The sequence below is a fragment of the Mesoplodon bidens genome (genome assembly GCF_964165515.1).
Source record: "Mesoplodon bidens genome assembly, chromosome: 10".
Classification (NCBI taxonomy): Eukaryota; Metazoa; Chordata; class Mammalia; order Artiodactyla; family Ziphiidae; genus Mesoplodon; species Mesoplodon bidens.
This window is the reverse complement of record NC_138172.1, coordinates 41,914,783-41,930,900: the sequence shown is the minus strand read 5'-3', so window position 1 is coordinate 41,930,900 and position 16,118 is coordinate 41,914,783. Positions and strand designations below refer to the sequence as shown.

The following is a 16,118-nucleotide window of genomic DNA, read 5'->3' as shown; positions in this document are numbered from 1 at the left end:
TTATCCCCTCCTGCCTTGCCCCGTCCTCCCCTTCCCTCTCTCACCATGAAATTACTGATCTACTTTCTGTCATTACTGATTAGTTCACATTTTCTAGAATTTTTTGTAAGTAGAATCACACAGTATGTACTTTTTTGGGGTCTGGTTTCTTTACTTAGCGTAATTATTTACCCACGTTGCTGTGTGTATCAGTAGCTGTTCCAATTCCATTGTATGGCTATTCCACAGTGACTTATCCATTAGCTATGCTTGAAGGACATTTGAACTATTTCCAGTAGCTGGCTATTACAAATAAAGCTGCCATGAACATTCATATGTCAGTCTTTGTGTGGATATAAGCTTGCATTTTTCTTAGGTAAATACTTAGGAGTGGGATGGTTAGATCACAGGGTATATGTTTAACAGGTTTCCAGAGTGGTTGTCCCACATGTTATGTTTTTAAAACGACTGCACTTTTAGAAAAGCAGGGACAGTTACAACGTTGTGTCATGAAAAAAAAGCCCAACAGGTTAGGGTTGGATTTATGAAGGAGAATGTTTCCTTCCAGAAGCTTGGGGTGGGCTGAACATGTTTCTTGGAAATATGGGCACAGACCCCTTCCTTGAAGGGAGCCAAGCTGTTGTTCCCTTGGTCACAGAGGGGTGGGTTTTGCAGAGATTCAAAACACAGGAAAACAACAGCTGAGATTCATCTCCGTTAGCTCGGAGGCCCTTTGCATTAGACAAATACCTTTTCTTTGGTAAACAAACCTAGGACTTCCTTTTCCTGCTGGAGTTGGGGTACAGAGTAAATAGGCCCTGAATCTGTAAACAGAGCACACAGGTAGGTGCTGGGGCACGGGGCCTCTCCTGGAGAGGGACTGATACTGACAGACGCCACCTCACTCCTGTGTTCTTGCCACCCGGTTACCCAGAGGCCCCTCCCCTGCAGAGTCAGCCCAGCACATTCTTAAGTCACTGCTGTCCTGCCATCTTCTGGAGTCCCTTGGTGGATAAAATGGGGGTAGGTGGCACCTGATAGAGAAGTTGAGTCAAGAGAAAAAGGGCTAAGATTAAAAGGACGTGCTGGGAAGATGTCAAAGCCACAAAGGGCTCTCAAAGGAGAGTTTTCTTTCATTTCTAGGTTAACAACCAAGATGATACTGAAATCTAGACTTGACTTGAAATCTATTTGACTTGACATCAGTATAACATGGACTCTAACTCTTGCTTGGGATTTTTTTTTTTTCCATGAGAACAAACAGAGTTAATGCTTAATCTTCATCTTTAGGTACTTGTTACTGTTCAGTTAAGAGCCAGTCCTCTTTTTGATTTTTGCCCTCTCTTTCTAGAAGCAAGCTTGCATCTGACCCACCATGGTCCCCACAGAAGTCACAGTGAGTACAGCTACGCCCCTCAGGTTCCTCAAAATGCACTGTATTTTGGGGCCTCTTTTCAGGGAGTGGGAAGGAATCCATTGTGGCGGAAGGATTTCTCTGTGGTTTCCCAGGGTAAGAGCTCTGCTAAGCAGTGCCCAGGACAGGGCGTCGATGCCCAGCAGAGGGGGCTCTGCAAACGCAAAGCGCTAGAAGAGCTTTGGGGTATGTGGGAGGACAGAGGAAAATGCTATTTTAGATTTTACTAATAGGTGAGGGTTGTATGATCTCTAGCATGTCTTTGTCCCATGTGTCTGTTCTGAAACTCAGACAAAAGAGGGCAAGAGAGAATCCATTTAGTTTGTTTTTAAAAGACCCACGGTGGGCATGTTAGTTTTGTTTCTTACATAACATTATGTAGCCTTTACAAAAAAACACATAATGATACATATTTCTCTGAAAGAGGAAACGAGGCCAACAAAAATGAGTAAAGTCATCAGAGAATTGTTTGTGATTTTATAGTCAAATGTAATTAATTATAGAATCAAATCAAATTCCTATGCTTTTGTTATATTCATGAATGCTCACAAAAATATCTAAAGGTTTTAATTTTGCTTTTCTCAAAGTAAGAATCTGGGTTTTACATGTAGGTACTGAAATCAAACCTTCTTAGTGGAGCTGACAAACTGTCCCTCACAGTACACTGTAGGTTCCCACCACCTGTGGAGATTGGTGGTTGCCACCCCTGATGTCAAAAAAGTTATTTATCATATGCTAATGATATTTAGTATTGCATACGTCATTGCATATCCCGTAACAACAACAACAAGACAATTATTTTGGACCTGGTGAAGTAACGAGCTAAGTCTCTATTTTTCTAACCAGAATTAGACCCTTAGTTTCTCCTGCGTTAGAATTTGCTCTTCATCCCTGATGCTGGAAACGGGGCTGACACTGTCAGTCATTTGGTTTTATCCTCTGGAATCTTGGAAGATATCCAGACTCTGCAAGGCAGCTCCAGAGAGGAAGAAAAATGCACCCCAGTAATGACCTTTTGTGGTCAAGAGCTGTCCAGCACCACCTACATGGGGACAAGATGGGACCTCTGTGGCTATGACCCTGGGAAATAGCCATGACGTCCCTGTGGCCACCTTTCTGAGCACTGGCCATGTGCCAGTAACCAGCCAGAGTGCCACTTTCCGGCAGCCTCACGGTAAAGGCAGAGCCATGCTTACAGATGAGGAAATGAGCTGGGAGAAGGAACGGAAGGTTCCAGGTGTTGTGGCTGAAAGGAGGAGGAGCCCTGGAGGGTGCTCTCAGAGTCACGGCTTCACTGGGTCCCCCACTGTGGGCAAATGTCTACACGCCGAGGTCCAAGCCTCACTGTGTGGAAGTCTCACGTCCTCGAGGGCGGGGACAGAGCGCCCTGGGGCAGTGCCTGCCAACTCCCACTGCTCCCACCGCGGCCCTCCCTGCTTGTGTCCCGCCCTCCCATTTGCCGCCTCCTGTCCCCAGACGCCCATGTTGGCACTAAGGAGCGATGGGGGGGCACAGCTTTTGCCCTCTACCCTGGCCTCCCCCCAGAGGTGGGAATGAGGGGCCTGAGGCTGGGGGAAGGTTTCCAGAGACAACGTGAGTCGGTGAGGGAGGCCTCGGAAAGCTCTGGAGACCTTCTTCCTGCTCCAGGAGCAGCACGACGTTCACTGCCTGGGCTGCTGCTTCTGGGCCAAGGTTCTCCTGAGGGGAGGAGGACACACCTGCCCGCGCTCGGAGGCCAGGGCCTGTGGGGCAGAGCCTCGCTGGGGGCACCAGCGGGCAGCGCAGGCCCCTTGCCCGGCCGTGCACTGAGGTTTGCCCCCAGCATCAGGCAGCTCCCGGCTGCTCCGGGCACAGGAAGCCACAGGGCATCCTCTGGTGCCCAGAATCTTTCCGGGCTGGGGAGTGGGGAGGTTGGGCACCTGACGGCCACTCTGCTTGGGCTCAGGTGCTGGGACCCAGGTGCCGTGGCTCACGTTTGGTGTGGCCACTTTGACAACATCAGCACGTGGAGAGCTGGGCTTTGGGTCAGCAGGGATTAAAAGTGCACCAGCTTGGGACTGAGGGGCTGGGGGATGGCTCTGGCCTTGACCCTCCCCCAGTGGCTGAGGGTTTGGGGCAGAACCTTCCGTTCCTTGGGTCTGTCTCCTCCTCTCTAAGATGGTCTCTAACATCTGAACATCATTCTAAAACCCGCTGAGCTTCCAAAAACATTTTCCAGAGCAGAAACAAAAGCCTACGTGAGGAGAAGGCAGCCCATTGCTGAGTTCCGGGCTGGCCACTGGGCACGCTGTGACACACTGTCTCATCTCCTTAGATCTATGGCTATAATGCGCTTCTTTTCTTGATCAAAATGCTAAAAATCATCCAAAATAAATGACATAAATCCCCCCAATTAGGTAGCCCCCTGGGAGTAACACAGCCGTCCCACGATGCCACCCTGTCTAGGGCACCTCTGAGCTGTGGAGCTGCCGTCAGGGCCCTGCACACAGATGGACCTCCCCTCCCCCCCCACCCCACCCCCATCCCAGCCTCGAGCTTGACAAGCGAGGCCTGGCGCAGGAGTTATTGACCTTTCTAACGTTTTGCTCCAATTCTATTTCCATCACCGAGGCGAATGGTGTCCTTTGGAAGTGGTTTCTTTGCCTGGCATGTACTCTGTGCTCAGTAAATATCTGTCGAATGAGTGAACAAATCACATTATTTATCGGCAAGGAACGAGAAATAAAGAGCTGTTTCTCAAGCCTAGGATGAGCATGCCGTTTTCTTAGGCAGGCAGGGAATGAGATGGTGGCATTTTCACACAAACACCATCCTGGCCAGGTCTGGGCCCTGTCCACCCCAGCGAATCACCACTCCTCACACTGCAAGAAGATTCTAGATCTGGCTCAGACCTCTGCTCATGGGGGTCCACAGGCTCCGAATAGTGGTCTAGTTGGTAAAGACGTCATGTTTTTAAGAGTGTCTGAGAACAACACAGTTTGCTAAGAAATGCAAGAGAAACCTTAGGTAAGATTTCTAGACATTCTAATTTGATGTGGAAGAGAATGGTCAGCCCCTTCAGAGAGCAGGGCCTGGACACTTCCCAGCAGTAACGACACCCTGTCTCACTCTGTCTCCACTGCCTGCCTCGTGTTCCTTAACAGGCTTGAGGCACCTTATTGGGTGCGTACAACAGAATAGAAAAGAAAGGACATACATTGAAACAGGGTCAGAGGAAATTGACAGAATAGGGAGAAAAGACCAAGAGAAGGCGTTAGAACGTGGGTTTTCAGCCTAAAGCTGTGCTGTCTGGTGAGGTAGTCATGAGCCACGTGGTGCCCCTGGGCACATGAAATGGGGCCACTCCAACTAAGATGCCCCGTGAGTGTAAAATGCACTCCATTCAAATATAATCTCTGCAACAAAAGGATGTAAAAGTATTTTGGTAACTTTTACATTGCTTATGTAACGAAAAAATATTTTAGACATACTAGGTTCCAATAAAATACATTATTAAGGTGAATTCCACCTGTCTCTTTTTTACTTCTCTCACTTGGCTACTAGAAAATGCAAAATTAACCCAGAGTTGCCTTATACTCCTATTGGACAGCGCTGGTTGAAGGGTCTTATTTGGTTACTATAATTGGGCTACCAGTTTGACTGAGTTTCCCAATTAAAAAGGGAATCCTGATTAAGTCACAAAACTTATATGGTGCATGAGCGAAAAAAAAAAAAACACCTCGCCTGTTCTTCAGGAGATACGAAAGCCTTTCTTCACTTCTCTTTTATATTTAAATGCCAAATAAATATCTAGGCCAGGTCTTGGTGAGTAGGGCACAGAGCTATACGGACAGGCCCTTGGAAGTCCCCTCTCGGTGGAGAGGGTGGGCTCCACGGGGAGCACCTTAGATGCCACCTCGATGCAGATCCCGGGGTAAACTCACGGCAGCTTGTGGGAAGTCATTCTACACAGTGCTCAGGCCAGGAGGCTCCAGCAGGTGCTCCGGGATGCATGCGAAACCGTGTGGATTTCAGATCCTTACACTGTTCCTCTCTCAAGATGTTCTGACCCAGACTTTGAAAACAGCCTTTGTGGGTAGCTTCTCCAGCAACAGCAGTGTCTCTAGGACTCAGAGAGCAGGGAGGGAAGAAGGAATGGCTTGCCAACCTCAGAATCCGCCTGGAAGCCAGGTGCCCCTCATCTGGAAGAGGGGCCCGCCCCTACCTGGAAGGTCAAGGATTAAATGCATGCATGCCCTGTACTCCGCACTGGGTCACATGTGCGCTAGGTACTCTGACAGTAGGGAATCAAAGAAATGGGTAAATAATCGACGTTCACATTTGCTGGGAGATTTCCAAAGGATCCTTGGGTATTTACCTATCAGGCGTGGACAAAGCTATGAGCACAAGTCTCGATGCAGGTGGACAGTTTGTCCAGGCTCCCCCTAGCCTGGGACGTGAATTCTTCCTTTGTCATCCTCAAAAAGATGGCCAACGCTTTGAACTTGTAAGGATGATATAGGCTTACCTTGTAGTCCTGAGAAAATGCACACAAACCCAGGTTTTTGTGTGTGTGAATTCAGGCACTCTTAAAATATGTCTGGGGAGTCCCTAACTAAATATAATTCTATGCTGAAGCACTGGGTCCTCCAACCCTCACCCAACAAGAAAACGTGCTCTGTGTGCTTCAAGCAGGACACAGTGTCCCCACTCTGGGACACAGTCTTGGGGAGCGGTGGTTGAGGGCTCGTTTACCAGGCCATGGAGAAGGCTGGGTCTCCCGGGACACTGGGACTGCTAGGGGTCCCCTCTGTGAGACCCTCTGTGCCACATTTGTGAATGGGGATGCTGTTTGCCTCCCTAACTCACAGCTTTGGGTGCAGGCTCATGTGAGAGTCTATTAAAGCTATTTAACCCCCCCAAAATGTAAAAAAAATCCACCCTCTTCAAAGCAGTTTGACGCTTACTCACTGTGTGGATTCACAGTTGACACCTGCTCATCTGCATGGTTTTACTGACTTTCCTCCAAAATGTCACCCTCCTAACTTCTTAAATCTCCAGTGATACTTTTGTGGGTCTCTGTGCTCTTCATGTTCTTCCTTCCACCTGAAAAGTTCTTTTTTTCCTCTCAAAGTCTACTCAAACCCCACCTCTTAGGGGATGCCCTTTGGGGCCATTGACGGTGCCTGGCTCCCATGTCCCGCTTTGGCAGAAGTGTCCTGGCATCTTCACTGAAATATGAGTCATCCGTAAGATCTGTCCTCCCAATGATCTGGGCTTGTAGACAACGGCCAAAGCTCGGAGGGAAATCTTTAAATGTACACTGAGAATGGGTGAACCAGGCCTGGGGACGAAGCACGTTCAAAATGGAGAGTTTTCCTCAGCTCTTCCCAGAAGCAGGCCGTTCTCAGCTGCTGGCTCCTGAAGAGCCAGCTCCTGGATCTGGCCCCCAGGGGTCTCTCTGCAATAGGACTTTCTCTTGGTCGCACACTAGAGGTGGATCAGGACCAGATTCAGGTTTTCCTAATTGTAGTCCAGGTTACCTTGGGTGTCCTCCTGGCACTTCCTGCCAGTCGGGGCCCAAACGGAATGGACCCATCACCTCAGCTCTTGGCACAAGCTTCAGAATTCAGGAGACCACAGCCTCCTGGCGTCTACTGCACCTTATCAGTCCACTCAGTGTGTCCTGATATCTTAATAAGCACTCAGTAAACACACACACACACACACACACACACACACACACACAACAGGTTCCATGCTCATGTAAGATTAGGAAACATTATTAAACAAAATTCAACAGATTCTGAAGGACTTCTCAGAGCCTTTACTATGCTCATGATTATTGTGAATTTCAAAGGTGATATAGTAAGCAGAGATTCTCAACTATTTAACTACTAGTGTTCCACCCAAAACATGGTTTGGGAAATGCTGGTTGAAACTATTAGAAATAGATGGAGATTATAATGTGTGTAGAAGGGGAACTCCCAGCTAAAAGAAGACTGGTAGAAGATGTTTTATTATTTCAACATGAATAGTTTAATACATAAACTAAATATTTTTACTTAAATATTTATTGGCATTAAATATTTAATATTTAAAACAAAATGAAAATCTAGTGGGGATCTGAGGTTACTTCTAGTCCAAATGCTTCTAGAGGAACTGAACAACTGCTGCATTTCCGGAGCAGAAATGAAGGGAGAGATGAGATTTGGCAAGGCATGTGCCTTGGGGCAAGGGAACGAGAGCTAGTGGTCCCTGGCAGGATTGGGGGCCCTAATGGGGGCCCTAGGAGGGGGGTGCTGGTGGGAAGTGAGAGCATGTGAGAATTTGTAAGTGGAGGCCTTGGAACATGTCAGGTGTGGGACCGAGTTTCCCCTCCACCAGGCAACCCTCTCCTCCATTCCCTCCATCCCAGGCTTGACTCAAGGGCTCCATCTCCAGCCTTTATTTCCTCTTCCCCCAGCAGCGGTTCTAGGAAGGCTTCTGAGCCAGGAACTCATTGATGCTGTAATGAGGGGGGTGTGTGTGTGAGCACACGTGTGTGCACATTGTGAGGGTGTGTGCGCATGTGTCTGAATGCGTGTATATGTGTGTGGGTATGTACATGAGTATGTATGTGTATTAGTGTAGGCATGTTTGTGTGCACGTGTGTTTGTAAATATGTGTGTGTGTGCTTGTGAGGGCTGGTTTCATGGGTGTGTGACCCCTACTGCTACACACTTCATGCTTAGAAGTGTCACTTGCTTGATTTAATGCTCTGCTATCTTGAAATTCTTAACGAATTTTGAACAAGGGACCCTGAAATCACGCAGTCTGTCCTGGTTCTTGTGTATGTGCGTGTATGTGAGAGTGTGTGAATATGTGTGTGTGTGTTCATGCATGTGCACATGTGTAAGTGGGTGCACGTGTGACTCTTTGGTGCTTCTCCAACAGAGGATCCACAGCTTTCAGAAGACTCAGGGGAACCTGGACCCAGAAAAGTTTAAAAGCCTCTGAGGACCTTTTTGGGAGGGTAGAGAAGGGACAATCAGAACCATTCACTTAGTTTGATAAAGGTCCGCCCACCAGTGGTCCCAGACCCTCTTTCCCAAGCCGTCAGAGCATCTGTCATGCAGCCTGTGACTGTTCCTTTGCTTGAGTGTCTCCTCCCAGAGTAGGTAAGTTCCATGAGAGCAGGAACCATGTCTGACTCTTCAGCATGTACCCAGTACCTACCATGTCGTAGGTGCTCAATAAACATTTGTTGAATAAATAAATCATTTACAATCCAAGCAGATGCCCTCAGAATTCTTATTTCCTACACATACATTTCTTTTGTCTTATCACAGACTTTGGGAGTGGAAGGTTCAAGGGCTCCATGCCTCTGCCATCATCAGATAGAACCTCCAAAAGCATGCCCTTGACCCAGTGCCATCCTGTGTCTCCTTGCAGAGCCTGATCCCTAATATGTCAGATGACTATAGCTATGACACCACGTCTTCCATGGAAGATTACGGGAACTTCAACATCACTGACTTATTCTGTAAGAAAAACCACGTCAGGCAGTTCGCAAGCTACTTCCTTCCACCCTTCTACTGGCTCGTGTTCATCGTGGGGGCCTTGGGCAACAGTCTGGTCATCCTTGTCTACTGGTACTGCACGAGGGTGAAGACCATGACCGACATGTTCCTTTTGAATTTGGCAATCGCTGACCTTCTCTTTCTTGTCACCCTTCCCTTCTGGGCCATTGCCGCCGCCGACCAGTGGAAATTCCAGACCTTCATGTGCAGAGTGGTCAACAGCACGTACAAGATGAACTTCTACAGCTGTGCGCTGCTGATCACGTGCATCAGCGTGGACAGGTACATCGCCATTGCTCAGGCCATGAGAGCGCAGATGTGGAGGCAGAAGAGGCTTCTGTACAGCAAAATGGTCTGCTTTACTGTCTGGGTGATGGCAGCCGCGCTCTGCGTCCCAGAACTCCTGTACAGCCAAGTCAAGAAGGAGTATGGGATTGCTATCTGCACCATGGTTTACCCCAGTGACGAGAGTACCAAACTGAAGTCAGCTGTCTTGACTCTGAAAGTCATCCTGGGATTCTTCCTCCCTTTGGTGGTCATGGCTTGCTGCTATACCATCATCATTCACACCCTGATACAAGCCAAGAAGTCATCCAAGCACAAGGCCCTGAAGGTGACCGTCACTGTGCTCACTGTCTTCGTCCTATCTCAGTTCCCCCATAACTGCGTTCTGCTGGTGCAGACCATCGATGCCTACAGCACGTTCATCTCCAGCTGTGCTGTCTCCATCAACATTGACATCAGCTTCCAGGTCACTCAAACCATCGCCTTTCTCCACAGTTGCCTCAACCCTGTTCTCTACGTTTTTGTGGGTGAGAGGTTCCGCCGGGATCTTGTGAAGACCCTAAAGAACTTGGGTTGCATCAGCCAGGCTCAGTGGGTTTCATTTACAAGGAGAGAAGGAAGCCTGAAGCTGTCATCGATGTTGCTGGAGACAACCTCGGGAGCTCTCTCCCTCTGAGGGATCTTCTCCCTGAGGTGGATGGTCCTTCTGGAAGTAACAAGAAATACAGCTACGGCTTCCCTTACTGGTAGGGCCAGAGGGAAAGCAGAGAAGGAAAAGGAAGTGAAAAAAAGGAAATAAAAAACTCAGAAAGGGGTGAATTTGAATAACGTTATACTTTTCGTCAGGATTTGCCAAGCCAGAGTCTTCAAAATTGACTGGCCATCCCAGGGGGCTGCTGACTGGCTCCTGGCTGCCATACCTGCGGTTTTCAAAGGAGGACTAATGAGCAGCATTGCAAGCCTCCCTGGCTTTGCCACTTGCCTGAGCATTAATGCAGCTGACCTCTGGAGGAGGCTTTGATTTCTCAGTGCACAGTGAATTGCTGTGCCTTCAGTTCTGATGCCACCCCTTCCAAAAGAAGACACAGAAGCACTGGCCACTGCCATAGTCCACAAATGCATGAGGCTTCATGAAAACTCCCATCTTTGGAGAATTTCTACCCTGGTTTGGGGGGCTGACACCCATGCCAGGTCTTAGAGATTCCTGCTCCAGAATCTTTCCAAACAACCTCAGATCTAATGCCCTTCTGGTCTCCTTGATCTGTTTTGGGCCAGTGAGGGTCCTTGTTCCTGTTCTGAAGCTATCTGCAGCACTGGTCAGTGAGGCCGTGGGTAACTGACCCTGGGTAACTGACCATACCAGCATGTCATCCGGATTCTGTTGGTTTCCAACCCATTTCTGCCAGAGGTTCTGTGATTTCACACCTGGCTGCCATGCTGATCCGGGCAAGGATTCAGCTTGTCCGGTGGTGTCATGGAAGTGGTCCTCTCAGCCTGTGCACAGAGACTAAGAACCTCAGTTGGTGGGAAACCAGCTCCATTATGGGCCCACTGTGTTGAGTGGCTTGTGTGATGGTCCACTCTGTCTGCTCCCTATAAAATGGGTTGGTCCTATTTGCCCTTTTGTTTCTGAGGCCACTGCAAGGATATCTGTTTCCATGCTTCTCTTCTTCATACTGTATAATGCTAACATGTTAAAAAAAAAAAGCTTTCAACTTAGAGATTAGGCTGAAAAAAAGTTAACAGAATTCACCTTTGCTCTTGTGTCTTTCTTTTAACGATTCGGCAAACTTATCACATATAAAATTTTCATTTATTAGAAAAGTGTTTTTTAAATGACTGTTTAAAAACATCTGTTACTTTTCACTTTCTTCACCCTGTCTCTATATTTTAAATGTGTACAATTAGAGATCAAATAGCCATATTAGAGTGTGAAGAATAAGAGGCTAGGAGAGGGAAATAACATTTCCAAAATACCATAAAATCATCTTCGCCGACCAATTTTTAATTTCTCCTCTGTTCAGACTTATCTTCCAAGTTTTTCCAGGTGAGTCCAATGGAATTTCCAAGAAGGACAATTACAGCAGCACCATAAACCATACCAGCTTTGCTCCCGAGGAAGCATCTCATTTTCCCAGCAGGCTGTGAATTGCTGTGGTTTCAGTTCCAAAGCCATCCCTTCCAAAGGGGACACAAAAGCTCTAGACTCTGCCATGGTGCCTATTTTCTCCCCACCCACTTCTAAACTACATGTTAGTGAGAAATAAAGTGAGCAGAAAGTGGGCAGCAACCACGGGGAGCAAAGGGTAATACAAAGGCTGCGCCAACCCACCCCGAGTGTGGGCAGTTGGTGGCAAATAAGCATTGGCTGGGACCAGCACATCAACACAGGTCCCGGCACAACAAGAACTGCCTACAGTCAAAGGGAAGGATGACTTCCCCAAGGCAGTCTATGGACGGAGCTGTCTATATGGCCACCTTTTCCAGGAGGAGACCCAGATAACCTTTGAGGAACCTAGAAGAATAAGCAATAGGCATGGGCCAAACCTAAATAACACGGTGCAGTTAAGTGGAAGAACTCAACTGAGTTTGGCTCTTCCATCCCATGCCGTTTTTTGGTTTGTTTTTGTTTTGTTTTATACAGCAGGTTCTTATTAGTTATCTATTTTTTACATATTAGTGTATACATGTCAATCCTAATCTCCCAATTCATCACACCACCTCCCCCTGTGCTTTCCCCCCTTGGTGTCCATACATTTGTTCTCTACACCTGTGTTTCTATTTCTGCCCTGCAAACTGGTTCATCTGTACCATTTTTCTAGATTCCATATATATGCATTAATATACGATATTTGTTTTTCTCTTTCTGACTTACTTCACTCTGTATGACAGTCTCTAGGTCCATCCATGTCTCTACAAATGACCCAATTTTGTTCCTTTTTATGGCTGAGTAATATTCCATTGTATATACGTACCACATCTTCTTTATCCATTTGTCTGTCAATGGGCATTTAGGTTGCTTCCATGACCTGGATATTGTAAATAGTGCCGCAATGAACATTGGGGTGCATGTGTCTTTTTGAATTACGGTTCTCTCTGGGTATATGCCCAGTAGTGGGATTGCTGAGTCATATGATAATTCTATTTTTAGTTTTTTAAGGAACCTCCATACTGTTCTCCATAGTGGCTGTATCAATTTAGATTCCCACCAACAGTGCAAGAGGGTTCCCTTTTCTCCACACTCTCTCCAGCACTTATTGTTTGTAGATTTTCTGATGACGCCCCTTCTAACCGGTGTGAGGTGATACCTCATTGTAGTTTTGATTTGCCTTTCTCTAATAATTAGTGATGTTGAGCAGCTTTTCATGTGCTTCTTGGCCATCTGTATGTCTTCTTTGGAGAAATGTCTATTTAGGTCTTCTGCCCATTTTTTGATTGGGTTGTTTGTTTTTTTAATTTTGAGCTGCATGAGCTGTTTATATATTTTGGATCCCATGCCATTTTGATACTGTGGTTCTAGTACTATATGTCCTGGGGGTCCCAGTGGAGCTGAGGATTGGGGGAGGAATGGAAGGAGGGAGGGGTGAGCCATGATTACGCTTGTTCAATCTACTCCAGCCTAGAGTTACTTAAGGGACACCATGATGGAGACTTAGTAGGAGTTCAGAGGTAGATAAGGCTTTGGTCAGTGTATATTAGTTGAGAAAAAAAAAATGCTAGGGACTCAACTTTATCCCCCCCCTTTTTTTTTTTTTTTTTGCGGTACGCGGGCCTCTCACTGTTGTGGCCTCTCCCATTGCGGAGCACAGGCTCCGGATGTGCAGGCTCAGTGGCCATGGCTCACGGGCCCAGCTGCTAAGCGGCATGTGGGATCTTCCCGGACCGGGGCACGAACCCGTGACCCCTGCATCGGCAGGTGGACTCTCAACCACTGCGCCACCAGGGAAGCCCTTTCCCCTCTGATTTTTAAGAAAGCAGATGTGAGAACACCACAAGAACTATGAACCCTGCATTGCACCCTAACGCACAATGACCACGCCTAGTTCCAAAGACTTCTTTTAGGACCCGACTGTCACTATTGGACTGTCCCAGTCCTAATGCAGCTTCAATGCAGGATTAAAGACATGCTGCAGCTACATTATATTTTAAAGATTTTAAGTATCCTTTGTTGGCTAATTGTATTAGTTTTTAAATGACTGCATAAATAGGACCATTTTATATTCAAATTAAACTAGGTTTTAGTAGCAGATTTATCCTAAGATAAAAACGTTGGAAGAATCAACAAGGGGAAAGCCACAAGGAAGCTGTGATCCACTCAACATTTCCATAAAATACGCTGTGTGCGTACTTTTCTGAAATAATGATAAAAGAGGATTATAATATAATTACATTTTACTGGAACTCTATAAATCAGAAAAATCGAGAAACTGAATGAAATGTGATGTGTGTTTATTATAAAAAAGAAATTGCCTTTTCTACTGAAAAACAATTTTTAAAAACTAATCTTAAATCAACACATCACAACATGCACATTCAAGTGGGGATTGCCATTCTGAAGTAGTCAGCTTGTATGACTAGAGATTTGGTCTTTGGCCTGTCTTTCAAGCCTACAGAATCCTCCTTTGTTCATTCAGCAAACATTTGTGTGCACACCGTGAGCCAGTCCCTTTCTATTCACTGAGGTTATAACGGGAATATGATAGTCCTTTCTGTCAAGATGCTTACATTCTAGCAATATGGGAAAGCCAAGTCTCAGGTGAGACCCCCCCCCCCCATCTCGGCTGAGAATCATGAGGCTGGTGTCACTGTATGGCTTATAAACTGGTTTGTAGATAGTTTCCAGGACAAGCAGCCTCTTTGGGTGAGTGAGCCCTTGGGCAGCAACTTCGTGTGTGTGTTCCTCATCTGGTCTATGTGCCAAACATACCCCATACACAGGGCCTTGGATATAGCAGATACACTGTGCTGAATGAATAAATTTGTTTAAATTGGTCATTTCTCAAATTTGTACTTCACATATCAGAAATCAGCTGCCGGAAAATCTCCCCCCCAGAATTAGCAACGTTGAGCAACGGGACATTACGTCTGTTGGGCAGTAGTGCTGTCCTGTTACCCGCAGCAGCTTGAGAGGAGTTGGTGGTCAAGGAGGGCTGGCTAGAGTGGCACTGGACACCACTGCCTTCCCACGGTCCGCTGAGTGGCTCAGACCACCGCCCCCAACCCCTGGGAGAGGCGTGTGGTTATGATTTCCTCTGCGTGTCCATAGCGGCTGCTACAAATAGTCCTGTGCAAGGGAGCAACCAGCTCCAGCGAGCTCCTTCCACTTTGACCTGTCAGCCTCACAGAAGGCCGTCACCATTGTAGTGTGTTGGTTATGCGGAGTGTCTGTATGATGGGCTTAAACACACAGCAAAGCTGCCAGGAAGCCTGAAACCTTCAGACACCTCCAATTGTCTTTCCGCTTTAATAAATGAAAAGCTGGCACATGTGTCTTGTGGTTGTAATCTTTCAGCAGGTGTGCTTGGTTTTCCAATTCTGAGTTGGCCTCATTGGTTGGAGCTTCCCGTGGGCTCCAGGTCAAAGCATGGGCAGGAGCATCACCCCATCCCACCCCTGGATCTCTGTCCATCAGCGGATTTGACCTCTCTACACTGGAGCTGCTCCTCCTCCACTCTGGTCAGCTTGTCTCAAAGTGAGGTCTGGTCAAGGGGCTCTAAGTGACTTTGAGAAAAGGGAAATAATCAGGGCCTCCAGCACCCACACCTCACACATTTTAGATGCTCCAAACAAATCTCTCTTCATTTGACAAATGTTTACTGATTGTTTACTATGTGTGGTTAACAAATATTGTGGCTTTAGAATTATCATCACAACCAAGACATGGTGCGTCCGCAGCACAGTTCCTTCTGCCCCATTCCATATGGCCCTCCTGTTACAACTGCGGTCTAAGCCCAGCATCCCCTTGGGACATGGAGTGTTTCTCTGGTCAATTCTGTATTATTACTACAGACAACCCAAATAGCTAATGTCCCTTTCAATGTTTGTTTTATAAAATCCTATGAAAGACATGCAAATGTGTTTCTCTAAAACGAGACCCTTTATGAGTTCCTCTCCACTCTTGTACACAGGATAAGTAAAAAATCTCTGTGGTTAATGGAGAGGCACCAACTGGATGTCCTTTCGTGAAATAACTTCTAGGGAACCTGGTCAGCACATAATGTCCAGCTGCCAGTTCCTTCAGGTCTGCCTCCGCTGCACAGCGCAGCCCTGGCCAGAGCCACGTGACCCAAGGTCCATTCCCCTGCGTCCAGCGCCTGGAAGCGGGGTGTAAGGGTGTCAGCCTGTCAGGGGTGCTCTGATGGGCAGCATCCGCTCCAGAGCTTCCTGCCAGGCTGGCAACGCCTGTCGGGTTTGCTTCTCAGTTTGACTCCTCCCTCTGCCCAATCCTGTTTCCCCCAACTTCCCTTCTTAGTTGTTGATCCCTAATAGACACCTTGCCCCCCAAATTCCAGCTCAGCATCTGCTTCTAGAGAAGGCAGCCTGCAACAGTCTTTTTCACCAGGGGCTGCCAATTACAAGAGCGCGTTTGAGACCCGCCGGGTAAGGAACACGGGGTGTCCAGAGCTACAGAGAATTCTGCGAGCATCCGTCACAGAACTCATCTCAGGAGGCTGGGAGCACGAGCCTGCCTGATCGTAACTCAACCCTCAGCAGACCTTCGTGCACACCAGTGGCCTGCCAGGCCCCGCGGGTACAGGACAGACACAGTCTCCCCTCGTGACCTTTCAGCTTCATCTCCTGCTTGCTTGCTCTGTACCAGGTAGACATGGTAACTCACCCCGTTTTACAGATGAAGGGGCTGAGCTTCAGAGATCAGGGACTCGCTGTGCATCACACCG

General features: G+C 47.4%; 2 protein-coding genes across 2 annotated transcripts in view; one reads left to right on the top strand and one right to left on the bottom strand.

Annotated features, from left to right (window-relative positions):
• The window catches only part of FYCO1 (FYVE and coiled-coil domain autophagy adaptor 1), a 318,269-nt gene that overhangs the window by 210,911 nt on the left and 91,240 nt on the right, over nucleotides 1-16,118 (bottom strand). The window lies entirely within an intron of this gene.
• CCR9 (C-C motif chemokine receptor 9) lies at nucleotides 1,355-10,004 on the top strand (the record flags this gene model as incomplete). The annotated part of the gene is made up of 2 exons (XM_081246681.1): nucleotides 1,355-1,375; nucleotides 8,807-10,004. 2 exons carry the CDS (start codon nucleotides 1,355-1,357, stop codon nucleotides 9,893-9,895), a joined length of 1,110 nt encoding a protein of 369 aa, XP_081102807.1. The 3' UTR covers nucleotides 9,896-10,004.